The sequence below is a fragment of the Paralichthys olivaceus genome, chromosome 11 (genome assembly GCF_024713975.1).
Source record: "Paralichthys olivaceus isolate ysfri-2021 chromosome 11, ASM2471397v2, whole genome shotgun sequence".
Taxonomy (NCBI): Eukaryota; Metazoa; Chordata; class Actinopteri; order Pleuronectiformes; family Paralichthyidae; genus Paralichthys; species Paralichthys olivaceus.
The window spans coordinates 14,417,367-14,442,098 of record NC_091103.1 but is presented as its reverse complement, the minus strand read 5'-3'; the positions used below and the strand labels follow the sequence as shown (position 1 = coordinate 14,442,098).

Here is a 24,732-nt window from a genome sequence, read left to right as displayed (position 1 = left end):
ACAGTATATAGCCATGCAATTTAACCACAGATTAAAACAACACATTACCTAATGAAAACTCTGAGATATAAGCAATCTATTCAAACAACTCCAGGACATATATAACCATAAAAATAACATTTCAGATTTCATCTCCTTCCCACATAACTCTGCAATAAAGAAAATCTTTATCGATATCAAAATACAATTATTGGTAGTTTACTCATCTATAAAGATAACGCTGACATTTAGCGAAAGCGAAACACAATGTTTCATTTCATTGATCTTTATTGTCACGTTAAACAGTTATTGTATAAACATAAATTGGAGTTTCATTTATAAAACATAAAAAATAAAAATGTTATCCAACTTATAAGGTAGGTTTGTTTGCTGCGGACCCCAGGAAGAGCAGGGCTGATGATGGCATTTATCCTGCCATCATTTGAAACCGCATTCAGCTGCTGTGTTTCCTATAAGACCCCACAACAACATCATGGACATATCTGGTATCAAACATGTATAATTCCAATAACATTACAGCTTTGCACAACACATTTACAAATATAAGCTTGTTTGTTAGTAAGAACTTCAATCGTCACCATTTTTCCTTACTACAACCACAAAGCTGCCCGAAAAAGTTGGAGAAAAGCAAATCTAGATTGACAATATAGGCTCAAATCAAAAAGGGAGATACTAAAAAAAGGTAATTAAGTCACGACAATAATAATAATTCAATCTCTACTGCCTTCCTCCCAAACTGTGCAGTCTGTTTAGTGCAGCGATGTCTTGATTTTGATGTGGACAAAGATTTGAATTTGTTTGTGTCAAATATTTATCTGCAAACTACATTCAGCCGAAACAAACTGAGTCTAACACAACAGTTAAGCATCAAATCCTCCCTTCATGAAGGTTACAATGTTCAGTGTATTTTAGACATTTATACATACATTTCATGTGAGGTCACATGATCTTTGACCCCTGAAATCTAATAAGTTCATCTTTGAGTCCAACTGAACATTTTTACTAAATTTGAAGAAATTTCCTCAAGGTGTTCCTGAGATATCGTGTTCACAAGAATGGGACAAGTGGACAACCCAAAAACATCGGGGGAAATTCCCTGAACACTGTGTTCATTCCATCTTTAATCCCCAATTTATATTTTAATTACAAATAAATTATACATATATACAATTTAACCCCTGGAGACAATTAATATACACGAAAAAAGCAAAAACACAAAACACGAATGGCATCATCATGATGTCATAGTGTGAGTGGGAAGAGTAGGCAGCAGCATGTTTAACAGTTTGCTGTATTCACAGATCTCAGACCTGCTTGATCCAACACTGACCTCGAGGATTTCTCCATGTCTTCCTGTGCCAACTTCAAATCAAAGGCACATATTTCTGAGGATATTACAAAATAAAAGACACCTCTGGTGGTCTTGAGGGCACTGAGGTGATGTTAAGGAGTTTGCTGCCCTCCATAGGCCAGATTAGGAATATCAGGTAGTCTGAAAGCTCTTACTGCAGACTGTCCACCATCATGGGACTCTATAACAAATAGACATGCGCTTTTTTTATTTTATGTGATTTATCACTGATTTGTTTAAGCTTTGTGAGTTATTTTTACATAATCTTTTAAAAAGGCTATTATTGTTCAAATCTATTTTGCTTTAATTTAAATGCCACTTTTTGACATATTTAGCAATTATTAACCATCCGAGTACCCTCTTCTCTCCTCCGTGTGAGGACTGCTGTTTGCTGGATTTCCTGATTCTATTTGACAAAAGCTTTTCCTAACGTTTACTCTTCTCCAGCAACAAACTACCAGCCAAACACTGACAGTGAAGCTTGTTTTTGAAAGAAGTAAACGACTGTTACAAGCTTTCCGAGGTAGCAGGTGGTTTTTGGTTGAGGATATTTGGTGGAAAAAGAAAAAAGAAATAATCACCTCTGTAGGCTTTAGTGTTACACACCCAGAGGATTTGAATTCCACTAATTTATTCTTAAAATTTTAATTTATGCTGCAAATAAACTTTATGGGAAACTTTTAAATGACCCACAACAGCATATGTATGTATATTATATGCAATATGTACAGTATATAATATGAATGCATACATGGGTGTGGGAGGGTTTACAAACAGTGCATATTCACTTACCATAAGCCACATTTTAGATTTAGCTGAATCACCCTGCAGGACGATGAAGGTGTTGATGTTGTTTTACAAGTTTATATGAAAAATCCTTTTTTCACCATCAGTGAGCCACTAATGTCACTTTAAGAGGACAGAAACTGTCAAAACTACAAATGACAGATTTCAGCATAAAGGCTGAGTGTGATCTGTGTTTGGAATGAGGCCCACCGGTTACAATCTGTACAATATGAAAAAGATCGCTCGTTTCCCAGCTATGAGTTTACTGTACTATATACATAAAGGCAAAATGGTACCAAATCTGAGCCATAGGGTGTAAACATACAGCAATAAGTGTGTGAAATCTAATCCTTCTTGTGTCTCTTCCTCCTCCTTGTCTCTACATCTCCTTCTCCTTCTTTGTTTCCCGGGTGCTATTCTTCAAAAAGTCACTCCGGAGCAGCCGATAAAAGAGGACAATATTCATCACCGTCATGATGGCCATGCCCACGCTGCCCAGCGTGTAGGCCAGGAGGGGCACCTTGTCCCGGTTGAGCACCAGCCAGCGGGTCATCCAGGCCAGCGTGTTGATGCGGAACACCACGTACGTGCCCAGGTTGATTATGCTGTTGACCCGGTACAGTGTTCCTGCAGCGATGTTGGCCATACGCAGCATCTGCCTGAGGTGGAGTAAAACAGAGTTTATCTCCACCAACAGGGCGACCACAGAGAAGCCCACGTAGTGGCCCGAGACCACAGAGAGGCCAAAACAGGAGATCACCTACAGGACAGACAGGGAGGAGGGGCATTACACTGGATGCAGTACAGTATTCTGTAACAGTATTTTAATACAAAATGTGCTGGATTATGGATTCATTTTGATTCATGCTTTTCCAGGATTACCAAACCTAGCTTTAACCATTTAGATATCTGGTAACTCTGGAGTCCTTTGTTGGTTTTTTTCAATCCGCCCCTTTAGACCTGTTTCCTCTTTTTTGCTCAAGCCTTATTTATTTACTTAATCTAAATAATTAATTTAGCCAACAACAATTGGTTTTATGTTTTGTTCCTTCATCCTTATGAGCTGGATCGTAACATTCACACTATTTGAGGTTTTTTTTAGTTTTTTTTATTCCAGAAGTCAAAACGTTTTTGTGTTAAATTTTCATAATACCCAGCACAACATTACGACAGAGGTGATTTCCATGTTTCCATCCATGTCTTTCACCTCTGATAGACATTGATCATGTGACAGGACTGATTTCTGCTGAGCAGTGCTTACGAAAGTGTGTGATGTAACATACTGATGAACTCCACAAGGTGGCAGCAGCAGCATCTTTATTTAAAACCTTTCCGAGATTCAACTTAACACATCCGTTCTGCTGACATTTCACAGAGGAGTCAAGGGAAAGGACTACGAACAGTATCTGGTATGTTGTGCTGATGTCAAATACACTCACAGCAGCTGTGTAAAATCTGGACGACAGAAATGTGTTTGCTCTGCAACAGGCTGTTCAGCCAACTCCCCACGGGAGCCGGCACCCACTCCCACCACCGCCGCATGTCAACAGCCTCATTCACACTCAGAGCACACTCCAGGGACAAACCGAGTTCACACAGAGTGGAATGTAGTTTCACAATCATTAACACGTAAGCTGCCGTGTAACGTCCAAAGTAGAGTCAAGTGTTCAAGGTCATGGGATGAGTCTGTGGTGCGAGAGGATGACCTTTACCATCAATCACTGCTCTGTTGGAGAAGCATCTTGTGCTTGAGTGTGTTTGTGGTCACAGGATGCCATCTCTCATGCAACAGTCATGTGAAGCATTGTAACTGTGGCGGGTTAAGCAACAGAACACTACGCATCCTCTGTAATTCTTCTATCTTTAGCTCAAAAGGTTTCTTCACTGTACGTGTTGTACTTTGTGTAGTAAAACACCTAACGCACGCACCCTACGAAACTCATCATATTTAATAGTAGTTGATATTAAAGCAACATTGTACAATTTGTTATCTCAGAACAGCAGCTATAAACCGAGTTGGATGGTTCACTGACTTGGAATATGGAGCATGGAGCCACTTTAATTCCCACTCCTCACCCTGAATGTCTGTTCTTGCACTATGTAACTTTGGTGAGTGGGTACGATCTCCTGTGAGAAGTGATGGGTTGACTGATCGGTGCAGCCTAAATTGTCAGAATCAGGCCCAGTAAGTTCAAGAGCAATGCTGGACTCTGGATCAGTTTTCAAAAAATTTGAAGTTATTTAAAAAAATTGCATTAATCTCTGATGTACAGATTGGAAACCTTTTAAATGTGAAGAATTCTAAACAGAGTTTGGTGTATTTGTTACAGCCGGGCATCATGGGAAATATCCACAATTCAGTTGTGTTTCAGTTTAGTGAGTTTAGATTGATAGGATTTATTTTATCTTAACGAAACCACTTAATCACATGGACATTGCGCCCAGCAGAGTGTATCACCACATGTGGCTGCAGAGGGCGCTGTTGCTCAGTAAAAGTTCCAAAGTGTTGCTATAAGGCTACACAGGTTCGTGGTCCTGACATTAATTTCCAAGAGGTCCACGCATGGACGGAAGTGATAGGCAGTCATGTGTCACTACAATCTTCTCAAAATTTTCTATGGGGACCATGAATTGACAGACCACATGGCTTTTCAGGGAGGAAACAAAGACACACACACACACACACACACACACACACACACACACACACACACTCACACACATTCACACACATTCACAAACACACACACTGCCACACCCACACACACAAATATGTAAGCTCACACTGCAGTGCTAGTCAAACAGTCCTGTGAAATGTTTTCTGTAAACGTGTAGCAGGTCAGGTCTGAAAACTGGATAAATGAGGTGTGAATTAACACCCTGTTCTCAAAGTCAAAAAATAACTGGTGAGTAAGATGTTAGTAATCATACAAATAACTCCAACAGACTGGTAAACAACTACCACTCTGATTATTGTTTCTGTCTTTCAGTGGGTGCAGTCGCACAATACACAAATGAATAATTATTTAATTTCTATTTGGCTAAAACACTCACTGTCCCTTTTCATACAATCACAACGTGACACTTGCCTTGTGTCAATCACCTGTAAGCTGAGTTTAAAATGCTCTCTCTTCCTCCTGTCATTCAGCTGTCGCTTCATTACCACAATCCCTGAGTGACCAACTTCCACCCCTGCACCACCTCAACTCTGGATACCAGGTCATCGCCCATCCACCATCCAATCAAATGTCTTTCATCAGACGTCCCAACTTCCTGCTCCATTCCTCATCAGCACCAGTGTCTAGGTTCTAGGGGAAGTCTCCTTTGATCCAAAGCACCTGATTCATAGGTGTATTTCCATGGTGTTCTACTTCCTGCTGGGGTCTAAGTCTATTCCTCTGTTCAAAATAAATTACATTTCATTCTACCTCACTCATATTAATTTGTTTCTTGGTAAATCTCTCCTGGCTGCAATGCTTTTTGACAGAAAATACATTGCATGTAATTTGGCTTAAAGGAGATAACTAATAAAATGTTATATAGCTAATAAAATTTTGCAAGGTCCCATGAATTCAGTGTGAGTGTCTGTGTGACATAAAGTGACAGGTTTGTGGTGGGTTGCTATGGAATGTCCCTGCTTTCAGTTTACAATAATACCCCCACTAAAAACAGCACGCAAAGTTGTTTTTTGCATGTGTGTTATAAGGAGTGGGCCTTCAACCTGGATAACCTGTGTAATCTGATCTAGGATGATATAACATTAAATGAGAAGGTCATGGTCAAAACAAACCATTCTAAAACCTGGAGATAAGATGATGAAGATACATAAACTGACTCAACGCAGTGAGAAAACAGATGCAGAAAACATGTTCCATAAGACTACATGTTATAAAACGGTAGAGGAACCAGGAGTGAGGGATGAATGTTTAAAATTTATATATAGACTTAATTTAAAGGCAATGTTAAAATAAGACAAGATACAGTTAACAGAGCAATAAGGATGGAGGAGGATTTGACATCCAAAAATTAAAGATCATGAGATAATATGAAAAATCATTCCAACAAAATTCTTGATGTAAAACGTGATATTGATATCAGTTATTTGTGTAGCTTAAGTAAGAACAACAAATAGCAATTACAGTTTAATATGGTCTTTTTATTGTAAACACTGTTCAAACTATTCTTACTGTTAACAATTATGTTCACCAAATATACATGCCCAGCCACTTCCTACAATAGTTGGGAAAAGAGAAATGATGGTGCTTAGCTGGTTCCTCATCCCCAAATGAGATAGTCTTCATAATAGGCCCTTTAGCAGCCATTTTCAGAAGTCACTGAAGGATAAACACAAGTGTGATGGTCAAATGTTTTGTACAGTTCTTTTGATTAGCTGAGGTTGAGTGCGTATATCAGCCCCATTAGCAAGGCACATGCTCTTGGTACATTCAGGTCTTCCAGGACCTTTGTTCCATCAATCCTTGCACTGGCTGTCAGTCATTATGGCACATTCATCACCTCACTGGTAGCCTGTGCTTCACCATCCTGTAATAAGTAGGACAGAAAATATTTTAGTGTTTTAAGTCATCACATTTAAAAACAAGAGCAACACAAAGTACAGTGAACTGTTTGAACTTCAGTGTTTCTTACCATGTGCTCTTTGAAGAGGCCCTCCTCCTTTTCTCTGAGAAACGCCACCAGATAACGGATAGTGACCTCTCTCCTTCCTTCGACTGAATTATCCCGTGAACAAGAAAAAATGCACATCCACGGAGTATGAGATAACATAGGCTTTGTAGGCTTCGGGAATGTTAGCATCGCCCTGGTTCTATCTCAAAAAGCCAACAGGATTTTTCCATTGGCTTTTGGATTATGCTCCACGTTAACATGGCTTAACATCCCTACCAGTGCCAGCTTTAACTTGAAATGCAGTAAAATACTTACTCTCTTACCTTTGCAGTGGCAAAACTAACTCTATATAAGTTCAGTGCCACGTAACGTAATTTGTCTGCCTCCGACAAAAAGAGACAGCATTAATGTTAGCTAGCTAAGAATGCCTATAGGAGTTTTCTAAATGAGCTCCATAATTTAACTTAAGTGCTGCATAAAAAACAATAATATCTTGCACTGTGTGCTGAACTCAGTTAGCAGTTGTGAATAAGACAAAACAAAGATAGTTACTTACCCTCATGATATTCAAATATTAAAACTCCCGTTTGTCTTCCTCCTTTCTCTTCTTGTGATAGAGGCATCTGCGGTAGAACGTGCCGGGGCAAATTTGTGCATGTACTTATCTTAAAAAATACATAGTTGAAACTCACTATGTAGACAAGTTGGGCTAACTTAATATTTCCCTGCAGTTTGGTGAACACAGAAATATTATTAAAAAGTGGTAAGCAAATAAGTTAACACCTTGCTCTTATTATTATTATATTTTGTCCAACTTCTTACAATAAGTTGTCAATTGATTAAAACATGTTCATGTAACAAACGTAACTTTTTATGTAGGAAAACATCTTTATTTTAAGGGCAATTTATAAACCTGCATGTATCTAGTTTTATGGTGGTGAACTCTCATCTATTTTTGTCAGTTCATGGTTTATCAGCCAATAACATAAAGGTAGATAACAGCGCAGCTCAGCTCAGAGGAGCTTAATGACCTTATGTAAAACACAACAATGTCAATGCCTTATGTCACAGTCACCTACACCTCAGTAAAACTTTTCAAGGCTGGCAGCAGGAAATGTAGAAGCGATGAACCATAAAAAGATAAAATGGACAAACGAACCACATGTCTGTCCTCCTGGTCTGGAGAGGTGACTGCATTCACTTATGTCACCAAACAAACAGCAGCAGCTAGCCAGCCCTCTGTACTTTAACATAAATGAGAAGTCCTCTATATGTTCAAAAAATGGAAATTTAAACAGCTGTAAAATTGAGTTATAAAATCAAAAGCTCCACTACACTTATTGGTGAAACCACTGGTTCTGACTAGGCTAAGTAAGTCCATGAGAGAAATTGGATTTGAGCAAAAGCCAACAAAACAGCAACTCAGACAAGACTAATCTTAACTATTTGTAATGACTGACAATTTAATATTTTTTTTAATTTGGCCCTTCCGTTTTGATCCATTTCCTCTTTCACACTAAAAAATATGCAGTTCCAGATAATATGAAACCATACATACCATGTCTTTAATCACTAAAGGCTAAATAAGCATCTCCTTCACCTTTGCTTAAAATGCGTTTTTCATTATATCTGTCTTGTCAAAGGTCCTTTGGCACTGATAAATGATCAACTGAAGGAGCTCCTCAGTACTAATACCATTATTTCTTCGTATCAGTGTGGCTTCAGGTAAGAACATTGTACCACCGACACCCTTGAAGGTTAATCTTTCAAAGACATTTGACACTGTTGAACTTATCCTGAGCCAACGATTGCTCAATATTGGGTTGAGCAGACCATTGGCTGTTTTGAAAATTACCTCACGGAAAGAACTCAAAACATAACACTTTTTTGATACACTTTCTATCGTACCATATTTAACGCTTAAGTTCATTTTTTATTTTAGAAATTATTGTATGTCGACAGACAAATTGTTAAGCCTATGTTCTTTGCTTGATTAGGTGATTTACTGTACTTAACTACTGAATGCTTACGTTGGTTGGACACTAGGTACTCCACTGTTTTTAGGTTGGTCACACCATTGCACACTACATGTCACAGTTAAGTGTCCTTCTTTGGCACAGTGCAAACACAGTCACTGCTACATAGCTATTTATAAAATACAAATATACAAACAATGGGCCTTCTGGTATGAATTGTCAACTGATTTACAAGGTCATTTACAATATTTAAACAGATTTGTGTTATGATATCTCCATTATTGCATCGTAACGCTTTTTCCTCATTCAAAAACAATATTTCAATAACAATATAAAAGCAATATTCTAGGATGTCACTGAAGACATTATTCTTGTGCACAGCACGTACAGTTTAAAATCCTGACGGACAGACAGAGACTTTTCAGACTCAGGTGTGTAGCTTTAAAGTTTAAATGGGACAGAAGTGTGTTATTTAACATTTGAACACTTGTATACATTAACCTATACTGTTATAGCCACCTGTACACAAGGTCTGAAAAACAAGGTGGTGTGGCTGCTTGTTCTTTGCATTTTGTCCCCATGGGCTCAATTAAAAGTTCTGGTAACCTGCAGTGGAGACCCTCCTGGCCTTTGCCAGGAAATGCGGGCGTAACACCCCTGAAAAATGAACCATAATCGAGGATATGAAATCCGAGGGAACACTCCTCCCTTTGCTAATAAAGTATTAAAAGGGTTGGAGATGCTTTTACCAGTTAACCACTTTTAAAACCTGTTGTTTAAAGAAAAGGCTTGGTTTAAAAACATTTAGGAAATGTCAAGCTAATCCTGACAGTTGGTCTGTTGTTTGACTGGTCTTCAATTTGGACTCAGACCTCTGTTTACATTTGATTACATTTAGCCTTAATGGCTGGTGTAACAGAGGTAGAATACGGCTATGTAGAATAAGGTGTTAATATGTGCTTAATAATTACTAATGAAGGGCTAGTTTGCTACTTATATGCATTTTAGTAAGCACCTAGTTAATGGCGAATATGTGTACCTTAATATAAAGTGTTACCAAAGTTCTCTACACCCTGGTGAGGGATCCCCTCGCCTCGCTTTCAGAGGGGAAACACTGGTGAGAGGCACTTTTTTGGGCTTTTAGCATCATCGGAAAAAACTAAAATTGCAATGTAAAATTGGAGGTTATGCAAGGTCAACCAAAAAGTGGGGGTAAAGCTAAAGTAATATGAATGTTTGGGTCGAAATGCCAGGTACCAAGCCACTGTGGTGATCAGTATTCAGATTTGAAGCCGACAAGAAACACAGGGACATATGAAACTCATATGAACATACTAAAAAATTTAAGATGAAATTAATCAAAAGCTTATAGTAATTGACCATTAAACAGAGTAGTTGAGGTATGTAGAATTTCATGTGATGCATATGTGTCCCTATGACAGGATATAGTGTTAAACCAGGTCACCTGCTCTCAGTCTCTCTCTATCTGCCTATGACAAGGTTTGGTGTGTTAAACATTTTTACGTCCTTTAACTCACACATCCATAAACTGAAGTAGCAGCAAATACGTCACAATGCTGATGATCCTTTCATTAATGACTTTAAATATTTAAAATACTTCAAACTTGGCTCGACTTCCCTGATACACACTTTCTGGTACAATAGTCAGACACAACGGTGATTAAGGATTTCCACGTCCAACCAGTTTCCCTACCAGCTGGTAACTCTCCAGCTGGCTCAGTCAGAGGTGAAGCTCAGTACTGACGCAGCCCGTTTCTTACAAAGTGATTGTTGAATGATAAATAAAAAAAGAGGGTGGTGTAGTGAGATGAAGGAGGTCCTTAGCACACAGGAGCTTGACACAATGTAGCATGCATGCAAACACACAACTCACACTAACAAGACATAGATATTTATGAGAGCCACATTTGCCAAATGATGATTAAATGTACTCCAAATATACTGTATGACTTACTTTACAGGGGACTGTGTGTGAGTGTGTGTGTGTGTGTGTGTCTCAGAACGCTCGTGAGGAAAATATATATTTTGACACATAGAAGAGAGAGGCTATCACCATGTTTCACCAGTTAATATTTAGCTTCTAACAAGAGCTGTAAATGTACACCAGTGCAGTAAAAATATACAAGTATTATGAACCTATAGCTTAAACTGGTATAATTTTTAATTTAATTATTATGTAATATTCACAAAATTCAGTATGCCCTAGCAATTGATTATCTGTCTAAATACAACTTAAGAGTTCTGTTCATATTCCTTGCATATTTTCCCTGAGCCTCAACAAACTACAGATGGTCCTTCCCAAACACAGGTCATAAAGGAAGAGGCTTGGTGAAGTCGATGGGGAGAAAACTAATTGGAAACGGACAGAGATGTTTGCCATCTGGTCAATGACAGACCGACAGTGGTCCTCCCACCTCAACAACCTCACTTAGGCTCAGAGTCTACAAGAGGACATGGAGGGAAGGATGTTTAGCTTGGAAACCTCTCTCTCTCTCTCTCTGTGTGTGTGTGTGTGTGTGTGTGTGTGTGTGTGTGTGTGTGTGTGTGTGTGTGTGTGTGTGAGGATGGGCATAACTAAGTATCATCATGCGACCTGCGTTAATTCTCGTCAGCTGACAGAGGCACAGAAGGATGTTTCAGCTCCTTCTTGTTACAGACGTGTGGTCAGAAATTTACCAGATGTGCACAAACACATTTATTGAAGGATTGAAGGCAAACGTGATATTGTGCAGGTATTCAGTTGTGTTTGTGGTCGTTAAAGTACATGATGACAGGATGACTCTTCTTCTTGGTGAGGCTGTGTCACGGTTAATTTATGTTTTTTGGTGAATCACAGTCAGCTGATGTACTTAGGCATGTGAAGGGAGAGGTGGTGATTTGCGTTGCCTGGTGTTAACCTTATGTCTCAGCTATGACCTCACTCCTCAAATGGGGGAAGGGAAAGATAAAGAGCTTTTCCAAAGCATCATAACGCTCATTAAGACGAGTGATGACAAAATTCTATTGTTCATGAGCTGCAATATTTGTAGCATTTTAAGTGCTTTACTTGTAGACTTGCAGTCAGTTCAAAACTGAAGAGGACTTGGATAGAGGTGCTAGAATGCAGATGTTGCTTTGGTCAGAGATTCTTGTTTCCCCCCTGTTTACTGTAATTGTGCAAGACTGCGCAAACCAGCTGCTGGATCCAGCTACATATTTATTACATGGATCTTAGAGTGAGTGCTGTATTCTCACATATTTACGTACCACTACCCACCCACACTAGTTTTTAAATGTGTAATTCCCACAGCAGCTGGATGTGAGCCAGGTTTGTTCTCTATCTCTTTATGCGTTGGTTCGAGGCCATTAGGTGTGGCAGCCTGGGATAAGTGAGGAGTGTGTGTTTGTGTGTGTATGGGTGTGTGGCCAGCGGGTTGTGGGTGGGGTTGTAATGGGGTGCCACACTAGGAGTTGTCCCAACAACACGTGTCTGACATTTTTTTTTTGGGCAGGTGCCGTGGCATCTTTCTAGTTTGCCTACTTTTCTTTCACACTGGAGTCACAGGCATTTCCACAAGGATATGGAACAGACAGCCAGAGGGAAGAAGTAAGAGACCAGGCTGTTAAAAACCAAAAAATGATGCCTCTGGCATATTCTATTCCACCACATACTCAGATATGAACTATTACATATTCAAATGTGTGTCTGTAAATAGCTATTTATATTTAAAACCACACATATTACTGACTGAGAGGATCTTTGGAAATTAAGAATCATTTGAACTTTTATACTAACTCATTGACACCTTCACTGTAATGGGAAATGACACAATGATGTTTATTAATGCACTGTTTTACCTGACAGACTTTATGAAGCCTGTAGATTTCCTGTACACTTCACTTCTTTTGAGTGTGACCTTTCCTCTCCCTTTTCTATAGATAAACTCCACACCTATAGAACTGGTATGATTTGTTTTACACAAAGGAAAAAAATGACTCACTGAGGGAATAAAAAAAAAGTTACCATGGATACAATGTGAAAAAATATAAATACTCGATCATATACATTACTATAGGAAGTTCAATTACATTAAATATAATTTTTTTTAAACTGTAAAATTACAGTGTCAGACTAAGCCACAGCTACATTTTTCTAATATAACAGGGGCCTGATACTTCAATTGTCCATTTAGTGCATAGTGTTTGTAATGCTTCTTAGAGACAATCAATGATGATCATTAGGCCCATAAACGTCTGTGTGGTAACTTAATGTTTCTCCATCATCCTGCTTGCATTGTATTGAAGCTTGTAAAATGTAAACACACTGCAAATCACAGCTTATTTTTAAAACTACTCTATTAGAATCAAAATCTTATCTAATATAGAAGCAGTATGAACTTACAGTAGTTGAGTCTTTTGTCGAAAAGGTAGAAAGAGAAAAGGGCATGTGAAGAAAAGTGTGTTTCCAGCCAATATCAATATTTGTGTTTGGGTCGTTGACTATTTACCTTTTAAAAGCCTCCATACATTTTAAATCTAAAAGTTACATACAGCTCGTGGATTTATTTACAGTGTCACACCCTCTATTCCACTCCTCCCTTTTAACCCCTCAGGTCTACACTGATCTCATGCAGGGCCTCTGCTCGCACGGATCCTTCTGCAGGGTCATGTCCGGCTCTCAGGTCAGCTCCACTGTCAGGACAGGAAATCAGGAAATGCACGCTGAGAGGAGCCCTGCAGTCAAACCCCTCTCCCTCTCTGTGGATTCAATTGATGTAATGACAGAACAACTTAAATCCCCACAAACGCCTTTACCTGCTTCTCAGCAGTGACAAGTGGCTTACTGAGTGTGAGCTCTGTTATCTAAATCTGCACGTATGGACGCCTCCACAAACAGCATTCCTTCATGCTATGGCAACTGTGAACAAAGTCCACCTCGTTTTAGGATGAAGTAATAAAAGGCTCTTTCACACCATGGCCTGTTCTTTTCAGGATAGATGGGACCTGCCTTTGCACCCTTTGTTTATTTTTCTTTGCTGAATTTCACAATTCCTCTCCCTTGATAAGCGTTTGTGATGGGATTAAGACTAAATATGTTGTACATCTGTTTTTGGCATACTTTCTCTTTTCTTTAAATGAATCTATAATTGACAAAATGTTCCTGCTATTTTCTTACTTTGAATTCCAAAGCAATGCCAACAGTTTTCTTTATCTGTCTTTAAAAGGTCACAAAAGTTATTCACTATTCTGCAGAGACATTCACAGTAGTGAGCAGTCAGAATACACACAAATTATGAAAGCTTTCTCATTCTTAAATGCACTCGGCATTGAATAAATTCAATGTTACACATGTTGTTTATCTCCATTTATACTTTGCTGCTGTGTATAAGTACCGGACACATCCTGGATATACCACAGCATCATTTCAGAGGCTAATAAAAAGTTAAGAAGGTATAAATTAGTGGATTTTACTGTTTATTTCCTTTGCATTACTCGAGTGTGAACACTTTCCAACACAAAAACAACACACTAGGAAAGTCCTCAGTGTGAGGCCTTTATACCATGAGGGAAAGAAACCCACACAAAAACAATATATAATACTACCAGAGCGTGGAGGCTCTCATTGGTTTGTATCCATGTGAGGGGGCGGAACAAGTTGCAGAGAGTAGGTGGACAAGGGCGGAGGAGATGTTTTGGAGGTTATGCAAGGATAAGGGGGTCGAAAACAAGCCTGTGTGTGTGATATATGAGGGAAGCTGCAGTGAAGAAGCATTTTAGGGGGGTTTGCACACATTTGGAAAAGCCCTCTCAGGAAATAGGGTTAGGCTGAGGTTTGCTGCAAGTGTGTGTGTGTGTGTGCGTGCGTGCGTGCGTGTCTCTCTGGAGCCTGGGGTTCAAGTGGAGACCAGATGTCTGTCCTCCTGTCTGGATACACACAGAATGGGGGGAAACCTCCTGGGTCTCCGCCTTCAAAATGATGAGGCTACTGAGAAATACATCATCATCTTCGCCCGCCAAAGAATTCTCACACACACACATATTCCGTTTCCTATTTTCCAATGTGTCTCTCGCCCCACTCACAGGCCATCATTATTCCGAGTATGTCATGATATTATTGTCTATGAATCATACAAGGCCTTCTCACTCATCCAACCGTGTGCTCTACTAGCATCTCAGGAAAAAAACAGCAGATGTCCCAGCAGCTCTTGGTTCGCAAACACAATGCTGACGCTGGAGATTTTAGAAAGTAACGCTTGTTCCATGTGGTCTGTCACAGCAAAGTGTGGGTCAAATCGGAGGAGTGGCATAGCCCACAGACTGTGGATGAATGGAAACACAGTAGATCTGTGGGCTGGCGACCAAAAACAAAAACATACCATACGTACTACATCAGCTGCTGCTGAAAATATCAAGAGGCCATGGCTGCTTTATTCATGAAATACAAAACAAAGGGTATATTACGAACCACACTACACTTCACAACATGCTTGTTTATGTTGTTGATGCAACATTAACCACTAGAAGTTTAACCCAGAGGAGCCGTCTATTCAGCTGAGAGCTGTGTTTAAATGAGGCTGCCCCAAGAGATTGTAAGAGAGAAACAAACCATTTTGAAAATCCTGATGGCAGCTTTGATGCAAGCCAAACCGTGCACATACGAAGTATGACCTTTAGGGAAAGCCACATTTTATACTATATCTTGTTCTTTTCAGATTAAAGTGTTTTTTTTTTTTCCTGTGACCACTGAAAGTCCCATATCTGTTGAAATGACCCCAGAATAACTGATCAAGATTAGAACTTTGAGCTGATTCAGCAACGTCAAAAAGACTTCAAACTTATCTGTAAGAATTACAAGTGCTACCATGTGTATGTTTGCATTGTAAGAATAGCTCATACATAAGGCTGCTTGTAGTTTCTTTGGCAGCCAACAGGTGTTGTGCAGTTGACCAAAAAAACCTGGTATTGAGTCAGTGATTAATGATTTCACTGTTATTTTAAGGATGCATCAACAACATAGTACAGGACCCATGCAAAGGAGGGTGCACAATGAACATACACTCTTCATGCAGAGAAGTGTTCCCTCTGCAAGTCTGCCGACCACAACACGCCAAGGTGCACGTGACCCAGTCTTTTAAAGGGAACCGACTGACACTGATTAATTAAGAGTTTAAAAAAAAAAACCTTGAACCATGTTACTGTTGCATTAACTCTTTTCCTGTCGTTAAACTAGCCTAAGTTGAATAAGCCTAAAAATGCACTTGCACCATGCAGTTTAAATTGTGCATTTCAGTTTGTTAAATTTGAGTCCTTGGCGTGACAACAATGACAACATAGCTAACCACCAAATATACTACTTGCCCGCTTTCCAAAAGTGACATTCGCTGTTGAGTTTGTGAGACAGCGCCACACTCCTCCCAGAAGTATCTATTTTCATGCCCCGTAAACTGAGACAAGTTCCATTCATGTCTGAGGTTGGTGCAAGACGAATGCTGGAGAGGAAAAATGTGAATTTGAAAACATGGCAAATATGAGGGTATCGGCACATAAGATAGGAGGTCCTCACACAGACACATGCTGATAAACTGAAATTTATGTACGCCAACTATTCCTAAGGCTTTTACTCTTACATTTGTTATTTTAACACATTTTACGGTTTCTTGTTTGTTTGTATTAGTTCCTGTACTCTGCTATATTGTCAATGAGGTCTCAATACCTCTATTTATAATTATATGTAATCCTGAGTTAAAATAAAAGTTGAATGAATGTTGCATTATCTTTCCTGAGAACCTGTTTATGAAAGCTCGATGTGCAGTGGGAACAATCTTGAGCATATACGTAGAAGAGGAGAAAAATCCCACGTGCTACTTGGAGAATAAATGATGTTACACAGTTGGAATAAATATTAATCATAGAGGGGAGAATATTTAAGAGCCTACATATACTGTTTTAAAGCTTTTTTAATTGGAGGTGGCCACACTGGACAGAGCAGAGAAGATGTTATTGAAAACAGCGCAGATCCTCAGATAGCCGGTTAACCCGTGACTCCCTGATCTGCTTTAGATGAGCGTCAGCCTTGAGCCTCACTCTACAGAGATAACTGAATTCAGACTAATGAGAGAGGGATGACAGAGAGTTTTGGGAGGGAAACAGCAACGATGTTGGAAAACATCAAACCGTCTGTGAGGGCACAGAGTCAACAAGAGGGCCAAACTGACAGACTGTGTTTTCACTCTTTATCATCAATGATAAATATCCAAAGAGAACATTGGTCATACTGTTATTCACATGCTTTCGCTCTTCAGGGGAGAACAATTCTGTCTATCTACCTCTGTGTTTCATGAACAAACATGGCTGAAACAGACTCCACATGGGATCTGCCTTTTTTTCTTTTTACAAGCACAGCAAACAAATCTTGGTTTTACATTAACTATACATACTTCAATCAGCCCAGCTACAGTAAGCTCTTTCTTTAATACAATCTGCACATTTCTGATTACTTAATTAATTCTGGATGCTGTATTTCTTATACAATCTATAGTAGGTGCATATATATTTAATCTCCTTGCAGGGAGGCCCCCTATTTCTGGCAGTACTATCAGGACTTCCTGTTTTCCAAAGGAAACACAAGGTTGTGGCTGACAGAATCTCAAGAGGCGTCAGCGGCTCTGACAGGACCCAAATCTTTCTCAGACAGAAATAAGAAGCTGTAATCTCCACTTGGGTCAATAAGAAGGAGAGCGGAAAACTTTCTATGGAATGTTTGACTTTATTATTTTGTTCCTGGACTGCGACAACAGGGATCAACATGCCTCGAGTTGCACCACATGGTCTTTCACTATGTTTGTGTAAGAGGAAACCCTCATGGCAGATTGCAGAAATGAGGGCGTCAAAAAAAAAAGATTATATATAAGTGCAGACAAACACTTAAGAAGGAGGTGGGGGGCTGAACAGAGCATAACAGCAAAGGAGGAAAATGAGACTTGAGGTTTGACTCTACTTTTTTATTCTATCATTCTGAACCATCTAAGTCAAGTCAAGACAGACTTGTTGGGACTGATAACACAGCTTTAAAATATTTTGTCCTCATTTTATATTCACATGAAAAACTTTGTTTGTTGGGGTCCATAATTGCTTAACATGCATCAAGGTGTGTATATACATGGTGGAACTGATGGACTTCCCCCCCATGAACTAATAAATCAATATGAAGTTGTTGTTTTCACCTCCAACACAATAACCCAATTTATAAAAGTTGCAGGAAAAAGCTGGAAAAAAAAGGTACAAGATTGTAAAGGCGTTGAAGGAGGATGGCCCAAGGTCCATGGAAGTCAAGTAGTGAACCTCGTTGAAAAGAATGAATGAAAGTTAATGATGGCGCTGCAGGGAAACAAAGGGAGTACAGAGAAATGTTAGCAATAGCGGAGAAACACAAAGAGCCTGTGAATGAGAAAGAAATCTAGTGACAATCTATAGCCAGCTGGACCCATTCACTAGGGTTAGAGGAAGTGGAGGAGAAAAAAAACAAGACTTTCTGATACAGAGATACAGTTATCTTCTCTCAAACTCTCAAACTTAGGACTTTGCCATCAACAAACAGGTTGTACAGACAACATCAGCACAGTGTCTCCACAACTGATCCAAAACGAGTAAGATAAGAAAAGAAAGTGCAGGTTTCCGTTCACACACTACTTGTGGTAAATTACCTTTTACTTGCTGCATTGTGGGAAAAACTTTTCTCTGGTGAAGCACACAGCGGTCACTGTGCTTGATGGGAATAGTAACGCTTCGGCACTCGAAAAATTAAATCTCACAAAGCTTTACCATCCTCTGACTCTAGCATTTGAATACACACAGGCACGTGCACAGACATTTTTGGGGGAAGGTGTTCAAGCCAAAAAAAAGGGCACCCATCACCAAAATTATTCCTAAAACTAAGTAAACATGGTAGGATATATTTAACTTATATATTTATTTTTGGTAACACAATCAACACAGTCTAATCAAATAGGGTAACTCAAATTATCAAATTGAATAAATAAATGAATAACAGGAAAAAAACAATCATAAAAATATTCTAACTCAAAACTCTGCTCTGAACAAATGAAATAAAAATAAAGCCTCCAATATATTCTATAAAATACAACTATTTACAAAGGAGGTGAAGGGAGCAGGGTCATTCAGCTACCTCACAGGAGCATCCTCCTTGGTGCCATCTTTTTTATGACCTCACTCTGGTTTATTTGTATGTCTTGCTCAATGGCAAGCAGGAGAAGGTCAGAGAGTCTTTCTTCCCCACAGAGACTCCTAATTTGTAAAACAGTAAAACTGTCTTTTAATTCTCTGTCTGTCTGTCTGTGTCTGTCTGTATCTCTCTCCCTCTCTCTTCATTAACCATGACAAACGTCAGTAAACAGCTGGACAAGGCTTTGAAATCATGGATTTCATTAGTACAAAACGTGTAGGCTATGCATGTCTTCCTTCCATTACTGGAACATCCATGTGCAATATCCTCTTTTCTTCACGCAGTAAAGAAAAGCACATTTTCAGTGGCCTCATTTCTAAATGCTGCAGACAAATATTTCAACATATGTCAGGATAAAAACGCTTCTGTTTTAACAGCCAAACACACACGTAAATCATCTCTGCTGTACAGTACAAATACCCTCCAATTCTGTCAAGAGACATTTACAATAAAAGTTGAACCCATGCGTCCCCTGTGAGGTGAACAATGCACTACAATAACAAGAGCTTGGCAACAGAAAGACACACAGACACACACACGCAGAGCATCAGCACAGTGTTGGATGTAGGTCAGGCAGCCAGAAGCAGAGGAGGAAAATATTCATTCAGGGTGTAGTTTCTATGTTTCCACTTCAGGTCTTTCCCCTATTTATTTTCCATGGAGTTTCGAGGCAGGAGTGGGGGGAAGGGTCGGACTTGTTCTACTCTCAGGAAAATATCGTCTGCTGTGTGAGGGTTACGGTATCATGAAGATGAGTGGATCTGACGGGACACTGCTTTAAAGTGTCGTGTGCTTAAATGGATGGCAAAAAGACACAGGGAGTCGGGTGGAGTTCATCTTTCTGGAGGCATGACAAGGTTCGATGATTGGGAGGGAGGAGGGGAATGTCACACTGGAATGGTTGTCTTTGTTCCTCCCTCACTTGGTCATTGTAACTCAACAAGAAAGACTGGTATTTTGTCTTTCCCATGTCAGTGTCTCTGACAGGTGTGCTGGAGTTTTGGCGCAAGATTTGTCCAGACACTGTTTATTGAATTCATGATCAGGTTTCTTACTCATATATAAAGTGCAGGTTATCTCCTCTCAGTGACATCTTCGGTCCAAATATAAAATCTCGGACCACAGCTTGATTTTAACTGTGAGTTATATTTGATAGACCTACCACAATGTGATGGAAGAGGAGCTCCCAGGACTGATTCAGCTTCTGGTTGAGCACCATGTCAAAGAAGTCGTAGATGAAGTAACCTGTGGGGATGAGCAGAAAATCTAAGTTTAGGGTTCAGAGATTCATTAATCAACTAAAATGCAACAGATTCTTTTGACAAGAGCAGCATTGGGTTTCACTGAGTGTGCCGGGGAGGACCCCTGCTTCCATGACGACAGCGATGGCAACCAAGATGTGTCTTGGAGAGGGGCTATTCATATCCACCACCCCCAACCCATCCTTCCCAGCCACCAGTCGTATCCATGGTGACAGCTCTGAATGCTGGAAAAAAAAAATGTGTTGAGAATAGAAGGGTGCACAGGCGCTTAGGGCTTTGGAGAAGCAGGAATTAACCCCCACCCCCATTATGTTTGAAATCTGACACCAGGACCCTTCTGTCGCTGTGATGACGTATTTTGGTTCCTTTCGACATAAACAAATGTCCTTGCTACCAAACCACGGACCAAGTAATTATTGCAAGATCGCTATTGCAAAGCATTTGATTGGTTTTTTTTCATTATGTGGTCTCCATAACAGTTCATATTGTTTCAGAAGACCGTTGACAATGGACAAGGGGAACTCCTACACAATGCAGTCTTTCCAACAATAGCCGATAGAGGTTGAGTTTAGATCAAGGTTTTCTATGAACCGTCAACCCCAGCAAGTGGATTCACATCTCTCATCTTGCCCTTGGGTTTTTATTATATCTCAGTATCATAATTCAGAACCATGTGATAGATCTCTATTCAGATCACGAATGTGGAAAAATAAAGACGACAGAGTTGCACTATATAAAAACTAACACATGGGCAAAATGCCATTTTGAAGCCCAGGCTCTATAATTTTGATCTTAACACTCCGTTTTAGTTAGATCGTCTCTTCCATGTTGTTTTATACATATGTTTTACTTTTTTTGTGTTGATTGTTTGTTCTATTTTTCAGGTTTTGATGTTTTTATCTTGACTGTGAGCTCTGTTTCATTTTCTTCAATAAAGCCCTTTGTAACTTTTTTTTGAAAAGTCTTATACAAAAAAGGTTATTATTATATCACAAGATTTTTATCAGCTGATGTCTATTAATGCCAATGTCTAAACCGAGAACAAGGAAATCAAGCACTGCTTTGACTTTTCACTTGCCATCACTTAAAAGCCTGAATAGAAAAGTCAGCAGAGGAAAAGGTTGGTTTCTGGTGAAGTAGCTGCTACATTTACTTTTGTCCATTCAACGTCTCCTGCAGTGAGATTCAGGGGATTCCTCTTTTAAGCCAATTAGTCATACAACCAGGTTTCAGACGTCAACACAATGATTCTGACGGAATGATCAGGTTAAGCATGACAAACCTGATTATGACACCTGACTTAGTCTGATACTGATCAACTTACCACATGTAAACATCTTACTGTTTGGCTTTTTCTTTATGCTGCCAGTGTAAACTTGACTTACACTGTGGGTTCTTTTCTAAGCAGAACTGATATTCACAATCAGCATGTCTTTTGCTGCCCTCTCTCCTCTTGTCTCTGTGCGATTTTGCTTCCTGTCAATGCGGTGAGCGCAATGCATGATGGTATATATTGTTCCATTAGTGACCATCTGTTGTGCAGTGCTTTTCACGATAAACTGTGGGATACATTGAGTAATCTATAAAGGGTAAAACAAAATTCACTAAAAATGGAGAAGGAAGTGCTGAGAATTCCAGGTCCAAGAAAACAGCTCAACACCCTTAAACATTAACCATACTTGGGTTTCTCTGCCGGACATTGTTTAAGGCACTGGACAGGGTCTTCATTCAACAAGCCTACAATCATTCACGGTATGTCACTGCGAGCTTTGCCGCGTGGTATCCAAGCTCCATCCACAGATCTGCTGGAGTAAAACTCCTCTGAACACTTAGTGACGCCTCAGAAGAATCACTCCACATCTCTTGTGGGAGGGTTTCGGAGAAGTTCTTCCTATGTTTTTGCATATAGAAGACTCCCCTCTCTGTTATCACCCACATCTGATGTGGACTGCTCACATAAATCAACTTTCTGCGCAGTCTCTGTTGATGCCCATGACTGTATACGAGGGGTTGCACCCGGTGCCTGGGACCGATCATAATGCCCCCCATTGATCTTCACGCACTGACAATGCTCCTCGCATTGTCAGCTTCCAGGGCTGGGCTTCCTGAAAGAATGTCAAACATCCTGGGAATCCTCCGGGAGAACTTGTTGCTCTGGCACTGATCCAACAAATTTATGGATTTAAGCGCTCTAGAGTGAGAGACTCTAGACACTCTAAAACCATATGTCTAACTCAATGTTAAAAGCAGGGCAAGTTGCTATTTTAAGAATGTGGGGTTGCATGAGGTCATGAGGAAATAAAGCCAAATCAAATTCATGATAGTCTTAGTTTGGTTTAGAGAGAGCAGACTGTAGCCAACAATGTTAAGGCAACATAAAGTGAACTTGAAATACACACCCATGAGTAAACATTACCAAGAACACACCTAAGAGTCTCAGATCAATCTCCAAGTCACACTGAAGGCAGCAGTGATGATGTTTGAGTCAGAGACAGCATGACTTTAACACACCATCATAAAAACAATATGGTAAATATCACCTGTCAGTTAACAGCCACAGGATTTAACAATAAAATAATGTGGCACATTCAAACGTCAGCTGCAATTCATTGAGAATTCAGGATGGCACAAATGTGCAAAGCTGTTTGTGGCTGCCCCATTACTGTAAACCCTTACATGTGGGAGAAGAAGAGGAAACAGAATACTGGATTACATTACTTCCTCGCTTTCCCTTAGGATGGCAGCATCTCTCTGGGTGCACCCTCCCCTGTCCCATTCAGAGGACACAACTTGTAATTCAGCAGTGAACACAGTGGAGCTGCTACTCACCGATCGAAAACGACACCAAAGCATGAGAAAACGCCGAGTAGGTGTCTATTAGATCCTCAGCCATCTGCGGGTGACGGAAAAAGCTGCCAAAAAAAAAAACCACCAGTTCAGAAAAGGAAAAGTGATTTGAGAGTGTGAACCAGGCCAACTTTATCTACAGTAAAAATTCACTTTGAGTGATTAAAAATTATTAATAATTATCTAAATTTCCGTCAATAACAATATAACAAAGGTTCAATATATATTGATTTATTACTTCTTCATTGTTAACACAGTGGAAGTATAACCCATGACCTCAGACTTGTAAAATGCTGTTCATCAAGTGTTTGTCATTAAAAGCGGATTTAAAACCACACCCTTCACTCAGGAGCAAAACATTTGACTAAACTTAAAAAGAAATAATGTGAAATGTATCATATTTATCAATATCAACTGATATACATGTTTCTTATCTTAATTAAATGTTGAGCCATATTGCCTAGATTGAAACAAAATTAAGTCAAACTCTAGTCTGAAAATAAATAGATCATTAACTTAAAACTGAATACAAGCACTCCAGAATTCCCAACTTCCATTCAAAATAAACATTTGATCGTTGATCATTTATTGATAGTCACCTTGTAGCTGTGTTCTCCATGAGTCTACTGCCTTGAGAGAAAGATTTTCTCTTACCTGTTGTCTGTGTTGTGGTGTAAAGTGAGGGATTAAATAAGTATATACTATCACATCATACCTTGGAGTATCGTAGTGCATCATATTGTATCCCCTGATTAAATTCCAAAATAAAAGTAAGTAGAATAAATAAGAGTGCTTCTTGTGTTGAACTTACCAGAGCACGGCCCATATCGCGGTGACGAGGCTGTGCACGAACGATGTGGAGATATTCCTCCATTTCCACGCGTTCCTGGAGGCTGACGCGGGCATGGGCAGCCTACTGACCCCCGCGTTGAGGAGCCTGAAGAACACCGCGGATCCGCCGGTGGTGAGAATCACTGAGCTCAGCTCCATGACTGAACTGTTGGTGTTGTACAAAGTGAGCAGGCCACACTTCTGTCTGTGAGCGGAGAGTGAGGAGCGTGGCCCCGCGCAGGAGACGACTTGTTAACCGATGGAAATCACGGTGACATGCCGGTGCTCCTCCCAGTAGTGAGCGGTGTGCGCGCCGGAAAAAACAACGTGTTGTCCGAACGGAGGAGCCGTGCTCGGTTGTGTGAGAGGATTTCCCCGCTGACTCGATCTGACGGTCGTGGCTGTTTCGTCTGTGTGAACAGAAACGTGTGTGTGTGTGGTTACAGGTGTGACCGGTGTGTCTTCGTCCTCTTCCGCTGCCTCGTCGGTCGCTTGTGTAACTTTTTGACATCAACACAAACCCACCCTACTATGAAGGGGCGCGGCCACGAGCACGTTACATGTGTTGTTCCCACGTTCAGGAGCCGTCGGACATTTCCCCACCGCAGACTGGAGACATGGCAGACTGCACTCTACACCTCACAGTGTGCTATGGGATATACTGTATCATTAATGATCATTGATGTACTTAAAGAGATGGTTTATTCAAAAAATAAATATGCCTATGGAGGGGTGGGTGAAGTGTTTTAGTCCACAACGCACTTTTGGAGTTTCAGGGGTAAACGGTGTTGCAGCCAAATCCAATACAAC

General features: G+C 39.9%; 1 protein-coding gene across 1 annotated transcript; it reads right to left on the bottom strand.

Moving 5' to 3' along the window:
- Positions 1-249: 249 nt before the first annotated feature.
- Positions 250-24,420, bottom strand: tlcd2 (TLC domain containing 2). Its single transcript, XM_020088399.2, has 4 exons — positions 23,903-24,420; positions 23,074-23,156; positions 20,145-20,227; positions 250-2,897 (listed from the first exon to the last, which is right to left on the bottom strand). The coding sequence occupies exons 1-4, from the start codon at positions 24,079-24,081 to the stop codon at positions 2,517-2,519; spliced, it is 726 nt and encodes a 241-aa protein (XP_019943958.1). The 5' UTR covers positions 24,082-24,420; the 3' UTR covers positions 250-2,516.
- Between the last annotated feature and the right edge of the window lie 312 nt (positions 24,421-24,732).

Coding starts and splice junctions, on each gene's coding strand:
- tlcd2 (XM_020088399.2), bottom strand. CDS start 24,081: ATGGAGCTGAGCTCAGTGATTCTCACCACCGGCGGATCCGCGGTGTTC. Junction 23,157..23,902: donor GCGATATGGGCCGTGCTCTG/GTAAGTTCAACA, acceptor TTTTTTTGGCAG/CTTTTTCCGTCACCCGCAGA. Junction 2,898..20,144: donor TCCTCTTCCATCACATTGTG/GTAGGTCTATCA, acceptor TCTGTCCTGTAG/GTGATCTCCTGTTTTGGCCT.